Genomic DNA, 14933 nt, shown 5'->3' on the forward strand with positions numbered 1-14933 from the left:
CGGGAACTCAGGAGACAAAAACTAAAAACCTAAAGGATGCAGGTCCTGTGATGTGGGGGGCTGAGAAAGTAAGGACAAACTTCCTCTCCCTCTGCAAGTCCACAAGAGCTTCAACTGGCAGTGTGACGACTTGGAACTTTCTCCTACCAAACAAACCCTGATCCCCAACCTGGGCTCTGCGACGCGGGCCCTACCCCTCCCAGGCAGCTTCAGTGCCCTCAGTTAGGTGGTTAGACCGCGCCTAAACAGTCTTCTTTTCTAGGCCAGGACGTCCCTGCCACAGGGACAAGGCGCCAAGGTGGGGCATCCTGGACACCCAGGTGTCCTGGCGGCGGCCGCAGGGGCCGCAGAGCCGATTGTCTGACAGGCGGCGGAGCGGACACCCGGGCGAGGCCCCGCGCGCATCAGGGCGGGGCGACTTCCCGGCTCCCGCCTGCGCCTGCCGCACGCACGCGCACTGCGCCGACCATGAGGGTCGCGGCTCTGATCAGGTAACACGGGGCCGGTGCCTTCCTCCTCCCTGACAGTTTCTTGTCCTTTCCTGCTGAGGTGCTAGAGCTGCTGCCGCTGCTACTCCCGCCGCTGCCGCCGCCGCCGTACCCCGGCTGTCCCTGGAGGAGCCGCATGTCGGGCTCGGCGTCTCCACCCGGCCGCAGGAAGAGGCGGAGCCTTCGGGCTTTCCCCGGCCCGGCTAATTCCCGGGTCCCTGGCTGGAGCTCCTCCTCTCTGCTGGTCACTGCCTCTGGTCTTCTGGCCCCCAAACTTACGTTCACAGTGGCCTCAGTTTAAAACTGCTGATGCCTGGGTTTCACTGCCAGAGGCCTGGCCTAATTCCTCTGACCCGGTCCGGAGTCGGATTTTTAAAAGCCGTAATGGGCTGTGAAGTTTGAGAGGCTCTACTTAAGGCCACTCACTCAGTCACCCTTCCCTTTTCTCGCCTTCTTCATCCTCTTGTCTAGTTCCCTGCAGTCCCTGCCTTGTTCCCTAGGTTGTCACCAGCCCTGCCCTCTCCCACAAAAGACCACCTCTCCCTCGCCTGCCGTCCCAGTAGTGACTGGGCTGCTTAGGACAAGGATGTATTTTTACCTTGGTGCTCAAGAATAAAGGGACTTCTACCCGTTTTATCCCAAATCCAGTTGCAGTTGCTTTGGACACTCATTGTTTTAGAGTGACCTAGTGGTAGCATACCCCATATTCCGAAAGGAATTTGAAATCTATAGTAACCCATCATATTTAGGTGTCTAAAGAAAGTTCTATCACAACCAAAGGTCAGTTTCAGTGTCTCCATTCTCAATCTGTAAACCCAAGCAAAAGGAAACAAAATAACATGCAGAAGGGAATTTAGACTACTTAAATATTTGTTTGATGAGATTTGGATCTGTATAGAGTGATGCATGGAATCATGTGTTTTCTTTTGTAAGCCCATTGAAGATTTAATGAAAGTTTTTATTCTGTGCCCTAGGTGATTAATACTGGCTGACAATAGTGTTTCCTATTAAGAACTCTTGATATAACATGCTAATTCCTTCTGCAGTTATAGTATATTCACGTTTATTTTACCTCAGTGCCATTGTTAGGATTCTAGACTTTAGAGTCAAGAGAATTATTTTTATTAACTAAATTTCTTCTGTAAAGTGAATGATTAAGCTTTGACCATTATGGACTTTATTTAATGTAGATAAACAAGGATAAAAGGCAATCCAGGATATGAGTAATTTGCATCCACATGCAATTTGCCAAAAGTTTAACCATTAAAGTAAGACACCTAACTAAAAATCTCAGAAATGTTGGTGGGAAAGAGAGAGGAAGATTGGTATAATCCATTGCACTAAATACTCTAAATGTGCATGCATTACTTTTATAATAAAAAAGCAAATTATTTAAAAAGCAGTGTTGGAAAATTCTTGCTTTAATGTTAGATCTTTATAAATTGTTGAAAGACATGCTGTAAGTAGGAATACATAACAATACATACTTATGAATGCATACATAATACATATATATTTGTATTCATATACACTTGAATGTATTTGGAATTAAACCCAATACAGTGAATCTGTTTACAATATACATATGTAGTGTGTGTATGTGTGTGTACTAGAGATGGGATAAGCGTGTGTGTTCTAGAGAATGAGTGAAACCAAGATTCTTACATATCCTTAGACCATGAAGGGCATTATTTTCCTAATACACAAAAGATTGAATCATTGAATTTAAAAGAATTAGGCCATTCTCTAGTTTTATAATGAAGCATGTAAACCCAAGCACATTGACTAACTTAGCTTAGTATCTCAGAATTGGGCACTAAAATTCTTTTTTTTTTTTTTGTCTTTTCTAGGGCTGCTCCCATGGCATATGGAGGTTCCCAGGCTAGGGGTCGAATTGGAGCTGTAGCCACTGGCCTACGCCAGAGCCACAGCAACGTGGGATCCAAACAGCGTCTGCAACCTACATCACAGGTCATGGCAATGCCGGATCCTTAACCCACTGAGCAAGGCAGGGATGGAACCCACAACCTCATGGTTCCTAGTCAGATTCGTTAACCACTGAGCCATGATGGGAACTCCGGGAACTAAAATTCTGATCTTTTGTAGGATGTCTTACCTAACATGCTTATGTACTTTGTGATGTTCTAAAAGGTAACATGCTCAGCATTGTACAAAGTTATTTGAAAACCTTTTGCTCTTAGAGTATTAATTGGACATTAGTGTGCCACAAAACACAACTGGGGAAATACTATTTTACAATTCTATTTGAAATGATAGCATGTTTTAAAATAGAAGGCCAAGTTCTGATTGTGGATGATACCCTTTAATCTTTAATATTCTAAATATTCTAAAGAATTAGATGTTTTTCCCTGTGGAAAAACTTCAATAGGGGAAGTTGTGGAAGATGTACTTAGGGGAGTATCATAATCCGAGGAGACAGCCTTCTTCCCCCTGGAGAAGTTCTGGAATGATTGTTGTTACTAATCAGAGTATGGTAGAGGCAGACAGATGTTGGAAACTAAAATACAAGGCAAAAGGGCCAGGTGCTAGGATAATCAGACTTCTAGTTTCTTTGCTTATGAATAGGTCTAAACTTTATGTAGAAGTGCATTTGCAGATCTTAAGCAAAGATTGGAGCGAAGGGAAATGGGAGGGGGGAAAAAGGTAGAGAGACAGTGACAAAAGAAAGGAAGAAGCATGAATAGTGAGAAGCACTGGACTATTAAACCAAAATAGTATAAAGGTTGCCATTCAACCTTGTTAGAGGTGAACTACTACTGGTCTTGACTAAGTGATTTGCCTTTACCTTAGGTAGGTTTGGTACCAGAATTTAGAAGTCCCTGCCAATCTGTTTACTAGATTTATGACTCAGGCCTTGTCCTGCCATCATATGTAGTGATAGCTAAAAGTTGAAGTACTGATAGTATTGATGTTAAATTTTCCTAGTATAATTCAGCATTTTGCTTTCAACCGCTGCAGAATTTGAACCCACCAAGTATATCAAACTTTGTCATTTGATAATTTGGTTGGATCCTAAATCTTTATTGATTCTTTAGTTGGACTGGGTTTTTTGTTTGTTTGTTTCTTTTTCTTTTTAGGGCCACACCCACAGCACATGGAAGTTCCCAGGCTAGGGGTCAAATCAGAGCTACAGCTGCAGGCCTATGCCACAGCAACATGAAATCCAAAATCCAAGCAGCATCTATGACCTACACCACACTAATGGCAACACCAGATCCCTGACCCACTCAGCAAGGCCAGGAATGGAACCTGCATCCTTGAGGATACTAGTCGGATTCATTTCCACTGCACCACAATGGAAACCCTAATTCTTTAATTGGTGATAGTAATTAGTTGTTAGATTTCTTAAAGTAGAACAGACATTCTTTTCTACTTTTTCATAGACAGTTTCATCTGAGTATATATAGTAAGTGTTTAACTGGAAAGTAAAGTTAAATCATTTTTTATTTGCAAAATGCATATATATTACTTATATATTAAGCAATGCCACTATCGCTAACCAAAATTGCCATTTTTTATTTAGCATAGTCTTTGTTATAATGGCGTATAATTTCATAAGCTCTTGTGAGTAGCAACCTTAGGTATTCAGGTTCATTTAATCAGTTGCATAAGCTATGGAAATTACATGGTTTTTGCATTCTGATGTTAAAATAGTCCCTCAAATATTCTGAAAAATAGTGTGTCCTCTTTTGATAGCCGATGATTCTATGTTGAATAATGGTCAGTACTCTGATATTTATCTCCTTATCTATTTCTTTATTTTTCAGTGGTGGGAAGGACAGCTGTTACAATATGATGCAGTGCATTGCTGCTGGGCATCAGATCGTTGCTTTAGCAAATCTAAGACCAGCTGAAAACCAAGGTAACCAATATGTTTATTGGAAAATTCTCTAGATGACTGAAATTCCCACTTTATAATTGCATTCTGTGTATACAGTATGCAGAGACATAAAAGGAACTTATATATCTTTAGCACCAATTAGGTGCTGCATTCTAAACTAAATGTTTTCAATTACATAGCTTTTAATCCTTATAAGAGCTCCTAGAGTGTTTAATTGGACAGAAATACTAAAGTTTAGAGTTGTATAAATTTGTCCAAGGTAAAATAGCTAGAGTAAACTTGCAGAACTGAGACTTGAATCCTCTTACTTCTTGCACTGCTGTTCTAATACAGCACTTTTCCAAATGTTGTAGGCAATTTATAGGTAAATAAGATACAGCTTCTTGGAGCTTGGGAAGTAAGAAATATATTAGTAAATGATAATATATGAATTTTATTATTAAAAAGCATCCAGTTTAGCCATTTTCGGTGTAAGCTAAATATATGAGACTTGAGAGAGGCATGGAGCAATACATTCCCACTTTTTATTTGTCTGTGGTACTAAGAATGTCCACAAGTAATCCACAGTCCTTATTTTAGTTACTTTTTTCAGTTTTATTTTCCGGCGAAATTTCTCCATTTAGAACTTTTTTTCTCTGTGTCCATGTCTGTGTCCAAATTTCCTCTTTTAATAAGGACACAAATCATATTTTGGATAAAGGACTCACTCTATCATCTCATCTTAACTAGTTATATCTGCAGTGACCCTATTCCCAAGTAAGGTCACATTTTGAGGAGCTAGATATTAGGATTTCAACACAACAGTTTGAGAGTGACATGACACCACCAAAAACAATATCTTTTCTTTTTGATGTATAATTGATATGTAGCATTCTGTTGGTTTTAGGTGTATGACATATTGATTTGATATAATATTGTGATATGATTACTACAATAAGTTTACTTAATGTCCATCACCACACATAATTATACATATATATATTCCTTTTCCCTATTAGACTTTTAACAAGAGAAAAATAAAGGAGTTCCCACCATAGCACGGTGGATTAAGAATCCGATTACAGAGGCTCAGGTCATTGCAAAGGTGTGGGTTCCATCCCTGGCCCTGCACAATGGGTTAAAGTATCTGACATTGCTGCAGCTGCAATGTAGGTCATGGCTGTGGCTCAAATTTAATCCCTGGCCAGAGAACTTCCATATGCTGTAGATGTGGTCATAAAAGGAGAAAAAATTAAAAGAAAGAAAGAAGAGTATTCACTGATTTATTTTTTATATTCTTATTATACCCATAAAACCATAGGTATTAACTGCTAAAATGTAATAAGTGGGGATGAACACTTGCCTAACTTTATTACTGCTTTTCTGGTACGAATTTTTTTTGTCATCCTCTTTATTCAACTCCTTTCAAGATTCCATACTTTTGCTGTACCGTTATTTTAGGATGAATTAGAGGAGTATTGTATATGAAAATGCTAATCATATTTCCTGGCATAAAGTAGGCACCCAGTAAATTCAATTGAATTTGAATTTAGCACTAAATATTTTCTTTCTTTCTCTCTTCCTTTCTTCTTCAGTGCTTCCAGTCTGTTGAATTTCTATTTTTATATCATTTTACAATTATATTTTATTCATTTTGTCTTTTTTTTGTTTTGTTTTTAAATCCTCAAAGTGTAAGCTACTTGAGAGAAGAGGTCATATCTTCTGTGTTCCTTTAATTGCTCCTCAGTACTTGGGACAACTCCGTGCCTCTGGTAGGCATTCACTCAAGGTTTATTGATGGACAGATGAATAATGAACTAACTAGCATAAGCCCTGGAATAGCAAACAATTATTTCAGTCAGATATTTGCATTTTCTTTCCTTCTGTGATTAAGACCCAAGGAATGCTGGAAGTGAAGTGGAAAGATAGAGATTAGAAATATTTTATAGGGTGAAATAGAACAGGTCCTGTAGAGATCCTATAGAGGACTGACGTAAACACATGCTTTAGGATTTTGTACTGGATTTCTGATGTTGAATAATAACAGCTTTTTAGAACTGGTGTGTTTAGAATATGATCTATTTCTTTTAGCTTTTTTGGGGCCTCGCCGACCGCATATGCAAGTTCCCAGGCTAGGGGTAAAATTGGAGCTACAGCTGCCAGCCTGCACCACAGCAATGCCAGATCCAAGCCACATCTGTGACCTACATTCATAGCTCATGGCAACACCAAATCCCCCACCCACTGAGTGAGGTCAGGGATTGGATCCACATCCTCATGGATACCAGTTGGATTTGTTTCCACTGCACCACAACAGGAACTCTCTGAACTCCTATTTCTGACTTTAATAAAGAGAAAATTCTTGTTTTGTTTTTTTTTAACAGCCATACCCAGGGCATATGGAGGTTTCCAGGCTAGGGGTCAAATCGGAGCTGTACCTGCCGGCCACAGCCATGCAGGATCAGAGCCACATCTGTGGCCTGTACAACAGCTCACAGCTATGCTGGATCCTTAACCCACTGAGCAAAGCCAGGGATTGAACCTATGTCCTCTTGGATACTAGTTAGGTTCATTAACCACTGAGCCACGTCAGGAACTCCTAAAACCATTTCCTTTTTTTTTTTTTTTTTTGTCTTTTTAGGACTGCACCAAAGGTGTATGGAGGTTCCCAGGATCCGAGCGGCATAGTAACCTACACCACAGCTCGGGGCAACACTGGAACCTTAACTCATTGAGGGAGGCCAGGAATCTAACATGCATCCTTATGGATACTAGTCAGATTCATTTTCACTGAGCTATGATGGGAACTCCGAAAGAAAATTATTTGACTAAGGATGAGAAGGGACTATACTGTAACTTCTGTATTATAAAAGAAGAAGCAGAATTTCCTTGCAGGATTGTGTTCTATTACCAAAGGAAAGAATTTCTCTTATTCCTTGTGGCCAGACAGGCAAGTGAGTTTTTTAAACTTTCTATCTTTAGAAGTTTTAGTATTTAAAAAGTAGATTGTTTATATAATGTGTACATGATATAAGTTCTCTTCCTGGCATTTCTGTCTTATTTTCAGATTTCATGCATGAATTATTACAGTTACTTTGCAGTGTATCATTAATGTGCAGGTCATCCTTGACTTACAGTGGGTTTTTGTTGAAATATATAACTTGAAAATATCCTAAGTCAAAAATTCATTTAATAATCCTAACCTACTGATTATCATAGCTTAGCCTAGCCTAGCCTACCTAAACTGTGTCTAGAACACTTATATTGCCCTATAGTTGGGCAAAATCATATAACACAAAGGATATTTTATAATAAAGTGTTGAGTATCTCATGTGGTTTATTGAATACTGTGGTGTGTGGACATGAAAAACAGAATGGTTGTGTGGGTTGTGAGTGTATTTGTTGTTTACCCTCACGATTGTGTGGCTGACTGGGATCTGTGGCTCCCTGACATTGCCCAGCATCACAAAGAGTATTAACCATGTCTCACTAGGCTGGGAGAAGATGAAAATTCAAAATTTGAAATACAGTTTCTGCTGAATGCATATTGCTTTTGCACCTTTGCAAAGTCAAAAAATCTTGCATTAAACCATTGTAAGTTGGGGACTGTGTTTATAATATTCCATGTGCTTAAGGTTCATTAGCAGGGTAAGGAAGATGACAAACAAGGTATATCTTTACATTATGCCAAATAGTGGGATGGAGATATTTATTTAGAATAATTAGTGAGAAAGACTTTACTAGTAAGTAGAACTGTAATATTACAAAATAAAAGCTGGGAAAAATCAGCTAAAACTATAATTGTAATGGAAGAAAATAGTTGTCTGTGGGTTGGTAGATGGAGAAGGTTTAGCTAATCTTGATTTAAAGTCAACAGGAAATTGGTATTTATTGAATGATTCATTGATTGACATCTTTTCCCTCAAACATGTTGTAAAGGAACCTTGATGAAAAATGACTGGTAGAGATGACTCCAGTATAAAGTTGGTTAAAGTAAATTCACAGCCCTGAATTTTCAGTGTTAGTCTGGAAATGAATTTATCCCCATTAAAGGGGATAAATGTGAACTTGTCATAAAATTCACAAAGCCATCTCTTTAAATTTGTAGTAGGAACTTTTGTGGCCTATTAATTGAGGTTGCTTCAGGCAACAGTGGAGCCTCTTGGTTTTATTTGATCTCATACCATTGTTGCTATGTAGCTTCCATTAATAAAAGTTACATTGTGGTTGGGACTAAATGGAGCCTTAAAGGGAAATTGTCTTCTAGATTTTTGTAGTCAGTAAAATGTTTTTATTGTCATGCCAATATTAGGAGGTTTCATGCTGATAAACTCAAGTTCTTTAACTATATGAATTTGATTGTATCAATAGCCTTTAAAACTAATACATTTAAAGATCAAGTCTAAATTTGAACCTAGTGATCCCAAATCTGAAGGCATATTGTTGCAGTTTTGATTATTGAAGGGGCCCTTCCAACACCATTTTTCATGCTTTTTGATAGAATACTTTCACATTCAATGGAAAGCCTAGACCTGCTTGTCATATATGCATGTATACACATATACGTACATGTATGTAAAGCATTGTTTTTTAACTTTTTAAAAACTTAATACCATTGTGGGCATTTTCTTGGTCATCAGTATTATTCTACCATAGCATTTTCTAGATATTATCTTTGGGACACAAATACTGTATGAAATATAAGTGTTCTGTGGAGAGAGAAATTTAAGAAATACATTCTCCCTATATTTGAGCACCTTAAAGCACATTAGCCTAGGAAGAATCACAGCAAAGACACCTGTTTAACATGGTTAATCCTCATTTTTTTATAAATCGAATTGACTTTTTTTTCATACAATACCTGTTTATCTCATTGGGTTTCTATTCTGCAAAACATACTTTGGAAAATGCTCTTCAAAATTATATTAATTGCTGAATAGTATTTCATTATGTGAATATACCATAATTTTCAATCTATTATAAACAATAATGTGATGAATATCTTTGCAAATAATCTTTTTGTATATTCATGATTTTTTTTCCTAAAATATTATGTTAAAAAGGCAAAAAGGGGAGTCCCTGTCGTGGCACAGCGAAGATGAATCCGACTAGGAATCATGAGGTTGCAGGTTTGATCCCTGTCCTCCCTCATCAGGTCAAGGATCCGGTGTTGTCATGAGCTGTAGTGTAGGTTGCAGATGTGGCTCGGACCTGGCGTTGCTGTGGCTCTGGCGTAGGCCAGCAGCAACAGCTCTAAGTAGACCCCTCCATGTGCCACTGGTGCAGCCCTAAATGGACAAAAGACAAAAGACACACCAAAAAAAGAGTCAAAAAGGGAGTTCCCATTGTGGCTCATCAGGTTAAGGATCTGATACAGTCTCTGTGAGGATGCTGGTTTGATTCCTGACCTCACTCAGTGGGTTAAGCATCCAGTATTGCCACAAGCTGCAGTGTAGGTCTCATATGCAGCTTTGATCCAGTGTTGCCATGGCTGGGCATAGGCTTCACCTGTGGCTCCAATATGCCCCCTAACTTGGGATCTTCCTTATACCTCAGGTGCAGCTGTAAAAAGAAAAATAAAAAAATAAAAAAGCCTATTCCAGTGTACTTCTAAGTTCATTTGTATCACCAAAAAGTCTATGACCCATTTGTTTGGAATATTTTACTCATATTGATGTTTGTGGAATTCTGTGACATCCATTGATTGTGTTACTTGTTAGTTTAAGTTATGTTTCTATACACATTTGTAACTGCTCTAATGGTTTTGCATTTATATATGTTTATGTGTTTGAAGTAAAATGATAAAATATATCAGTAGCTTATCTAACTTTTTCTCACAAATATTTGTTACTTATCAACTAAGTAGATATTTAAGAAAGAAATTTTTCTACAACTCTGAATGAGTTCGTGAATAACCTTGAATGATTTGAAAAAACACTTATGTAATAAAATCTTTTTTTTTTTTTTTGGTATTTTTAGGACCATGCTTGCAACATATTGTGGTTCCCAGGCTAGGGGTCGAATTGGAGCTGTAGCCACCTACACCACAGCCATAGCAAAAGCAACACCAGATCTGAGCCGCATCTGTGACCTACATCACAGCTCATGGTAATGCTGGATCCTTAACCCAAAGAGCAGGGCCAGGGATCGAACCTGCGTCCTCATGAATACCAGTCAGATTCTTTTTCGCTGAGCCATGACGGGAACTCCTGAAATAAAATCTTTAATTGAATAAACTTAGCAAACTTTATTGCTAACATTACTTCTCTATAAACATTCTATATATTGTTTAAAAAATTCATGTATAGTTGTATTTGTAATTAACAATAGAGACGATTAGAGCTGATGATGTGAACTTGCAGCTTGAATAAATGTGTAACTCATATATTTTATTTCATTTCATAAATGCAGAGAGATATCGTGTAGTAAACTTTTAAATTATGTGTTGATTTCTCCACAAGCAATAAAACCTATACTTTCAAGTCCGCTCTCTTTCACTCTGTTTTACATTTATTTCCACTTTAATTGTTGCAGTGGAGTCAGATGAACTGGATAGCTACATGTATCAGACAGTGGGCCATCACGCCATTGATTTGTATGCAGAAGCAATGGCTCTTCCCCTGTATCGCCGCACCATAAGAGGAAAGAGCGTGGATACAGGACAAGTGTATACCAGATGTGAAGGTGATGAGGTTGAAGATCTCTATGAGCTTTTGAAACTTGTTAAGGTACGCATAGTGACTAATTACATTTACTGAATTTAGTGTGTAATTTATAATTTACAACTGCCAGTAGCCCACTATCCTTCGTAAGGCTATTTTGTCTTTGTGAATAGAAAATTGTTACTATGCTTTCATATTAAACAGTACTCTAAAATAGCACTTTTGATGAAATTTGGTGCTCATGGTTGTCAAATGATATTTAACTAAGTTTTCTTTTCCTTGGGATTTTGGAGCTGATGACCTTTCAATCATGTATTTAGCAAATACTTTTGTTTGCTTACTATGTGCCTGTAGTATATAGTTCTAGGCACTGGGAATAAGGCAGTGAACAGATCCAACAAAGTCCTGTTCTTTTCGAGCTTACTTTCCAGTGGAAGGAGGCAGACAATAAAGAAACAAATGATATGTTTGGTGGTGGTGAAGGGTACTGTGAAGAAGGATGATGCAGAGTCAAGGCAATAACGAGTGATGGCAGAGGGTGGTCAAGGAAGACCTTTCTGATATAGTGAAATTTAAATAGATCTAAAGAAAGTGAGAGACTGATGAGCCTTGCTTTAAGTTAGTGAAAGAGTTATGAATTAAACACTTAAGTCCCCGTATATAAGACTAGGGCAGCTATTGTTAATTTCTCTAGACGGAAAACTTAGGAGAGAAGGTATGGGGCTCATAGATCTAGTAGGTACTATACTCAGTAGATGCTAATTAATGGAGTTCCTTTTATATTAAGCAATTATCTTTTCATTCTCATTGATAGTCAACTATTTGAATACAGTTGAGTATTCTTAAATATGAATTTTACCAGTAGCTACAGGTAATTCATATAAGGCATAGCTAATGAACCAGAGAAAATTTAAACCAATATTTTTTTTGATGTCTTAACATTTTTTAAGAAGGAAAGTAAAGAAGATCTCTGTCCCTTCTTCTACCAAAGGACATTACATTTTATTTTCTCATTCTTTAGAGAAGTTAGCTTCTGAAAAATTAATGTTATGAGCTCCTCTCATGAAAATTTTTCTAGTCCTAAATAGCTGCTTTGATGCTATACTCTAAATTTGATGCTGATCAAGCTTAATATTAATTAAGGATTTTGATTTTAAAAAATATGTGAAGCTCAATTCTTTTAAATTTGAAAATATTTCCTATTTTGTATGTGAAAATATTTCTATTTATCCTTTTAAAAAAAAAAACTGATAGGGAAAACACTTAGAATAATTCCATTATTCACTGTTTAGTTATGGATGGTATAAGAAGTAGATACTTTTCAAAGGAAATCACAGGGACCTGGTTTCTTTCCTCTGGAAATATACATACTAATAACAACTATTTTGATTATCAAACAAAGGGGAAGGCATAAAAGAAGTTTCACTTCTGTCCATGTAGCCAACTAAGACCTTGACAGTGTTCACCTTGAGGTGTGAAATACTGAGTGCAAATTCTGCATTTTTAAAATTTCTTTCTCAAGGCACAAAGATAACTAGGTATTTTTAGTATAAACCAATATTACAAAATGGTGGGACTCAAAACTAAAGGTAATTGGATTGCTTAAAAATCACTAATAACTGATATCCTTGGAGAAACTATGTGATAATAACAGCCTTCCGAGAAAGGGGAAGATAATAAATTACTAATCAATTTAATTAAAAATGGGCTGATTAGTAGTAATTAAGAAGAAATTTCCCTTTCGATCCATGCTGTCTTTGGAGAAATGGATGCTTTGCCATTATCTTTATAGTAACCATCAGTTATGACATAAATTAATGCTAATGTTAAATCTTGACAACTTCTGCTTTGGAAGTTCGTACATGATAATTATAACTATAACTGAAAGAGATGTTATCAAGTTGTCTGAGACTAAATAGTTCCTTCTTTTCCTGTGCAAAAATATTAATTTTACTATAGGATATTTTAAGGACATAAATATCGGAAATATATTGCTTTTATGGAAGAGATTGTATAACCAGGCTTTTATAGTTAAATCCATTTATGAAACACTGGTGCAAAGATTCCAATAGAGGTCTTACATATTCTAATGAATAATTGAGTAATTATGGAAAAAAGCGAATCCTGAAAAGCTATAATTCTTCAAGTTACTCTTCACTTGATTCTAAGAAAAAAATGGAACTGCATTTTCTAATCTTTTGAATATTAATGAAGAAGAATTGAAAACATTTAGATTCATTTTCATTTTAAAACATCTATTTATAACAGGTTGCAATTTTGTGATTTTCACATTTGTCAGTCTTGTTTTTGTGACTTTTCCCCCCAAAATATTAGAGCTATGTTTTGAGTGGGAGATACTCATTTTTGTAAAGATTTTAATTGACTAATTGCCAAAAAGAAGTAGGAAAGACTTGGAGAATTTACAGAATTAAAAGTTTCCTAACTTTTATAGAAGTCATGAAAACTAATAGAAATTAGTTTTATGTCCCATAGATTATCAGGTGAGTGTGTGTGTATATATATATATATATGTGTGTGTGTGTATATATATATATATGTGTGTGTGTGTATATATAAAATCAAGCTGAGTAATTATAAAAGGAATCGAGAAAAGCTATAATTCCTCAAGTTAGTCTTCACTTATTCTAAGAAAAAGATGGAACTGCATTTTTTATTTAAATGTATATATATCAAGCTGTTAGCAAACTATCTGGTTTTCATATAGCTAATCTCTATTATTTAGAATTTCTTTAATATTAAAATAACATTTTGGTTCTCATCTGGATTAGTTTGATATATAAATAATTTGTATTATTTCCGAAATGGAGTAATTTTCAGATTCGGTGGTTTTTTCCTTTTAAGTCACATAAAGCAATGCAAAAGTTACTGAAGGGTATATGAAAACACCATATCCTTATAGAGAATATATTTAAGGATCATGTATTCTTTCTTTCTCCACTGGCTTGGAGCTACTTATTGGTTGTGATATTCTCCTTTCTTGGTTTATTCCCTAATTTCAATGGAATCCATCATTAAGAAATTTCCTTAGAGAAGTTACTTTCAAATCCTTGCATTTTGAAAATGTTCTTATTCTAACCTCATATTTGATTGATATATTGGTTGAATTAAAAATTTTAGAAGGTCATTTTTCCTCAAATCATTGAAGGCATTGCTCCACGGTCCTCTAACATTTTGTTGATGAGAAGTTTGATGGTAATGTGATATTTGTTCCTTTTTAGCTGACTCATTTTTCTTATCTGTTATCTTTTACGATTGTGTCTTTATGTTTGATATGCTGGAATGTCACAACATTGCTTTGGACCTTGAAGGTTATTTCTTCTGTATCCTTTCTGCAATTTCCTATTTAGTAACAGCATATCTCTTTACTTTCTGTTGATTCTATTCTCAGTCTAGACCCTTGTGATTAGAAGATGGCGCACAGTTACATTCTTCCTAGTCCATATCTAGTAGGAAAAGTCCACTCTTAAATAACTCCAAGGAAAATCCAGTTATGTCTCATTGTCACTCAGTGGACTGAATTATATTATCCATGAGCCAGTTGTTGTAGGAGAAGGCGATTTTATTTGGACAGGTCTAGATTGTGTACCATTCCTGGAGTGACAGACTGAGTCATTATTACTGGGACCACAATTACTATGCTTCTGCAGGAAGAACATAACCCACTGTTGGAAGGGTGGATCTCCAAATATAAAGCAGGCTGTTGCTGTTAGAATGGTGAACTGAGGCAGGGGGTTAAGAGTAACAGATTTTCTGAAAATAAATGGGTTCTTTAAAAACTTGAGAACCATTCTAGATAGTTCTTTCAGTATCTTTCTCCTCCCTCTACCCCCTTCTTTTCTCTCCTCCTCCCTTTCTTTCCTTCTTGGGTTTTTTCATTTTCAAAATAGTTGACCATTGGAGCCATAACAGTGAGCTTATACT

The 14933-nt window shown here is 36.8% G+C and overlaps 1 protein-coding gene across 1 annotated transcript in view; it reads left to right on the forward strand.

Moving 5' to 3' along the window:
• Positions 1-389: 389 nt before the first annotated feature.
• The window catches only part of DPH6 (diphthamine biosynthesis 6), a 167008-nt gene continuing 152464 nt past the window's right edge, over positions 390-14933 (forward strand). The window contains exons 1-3 of the mRNA XM_047766779.1: positions 390-491; positions 4277-4371; positions 10864-11057. Of these exons, the coding sequence (XP_047622735.1) occupies positions 469-491; positions 4277-4371; positions 10864-11057 (312 nt within the window). The 5' untranslated portion in view covers positions 390-468. The remainder of the gene's footprint in view (positions 492-4276; positions 4372-10863; positions 11058-14933) is intronic.

Source organism: Phacochoerus africanus, chromosome 2 (genome assembly GCF_016906955.1).
Source record: "Phacochoerus africanus isolate WHEZ1 chromosome 2, ROS_Pafr_v1, whole genome shotgun sequence".
Lineage (NCBI taxonomy): Eukaryota > Metazoa > Chordata > Mammalia > Artiodactyla > Suidae > Phacochoerus > Phacochoerus africanus.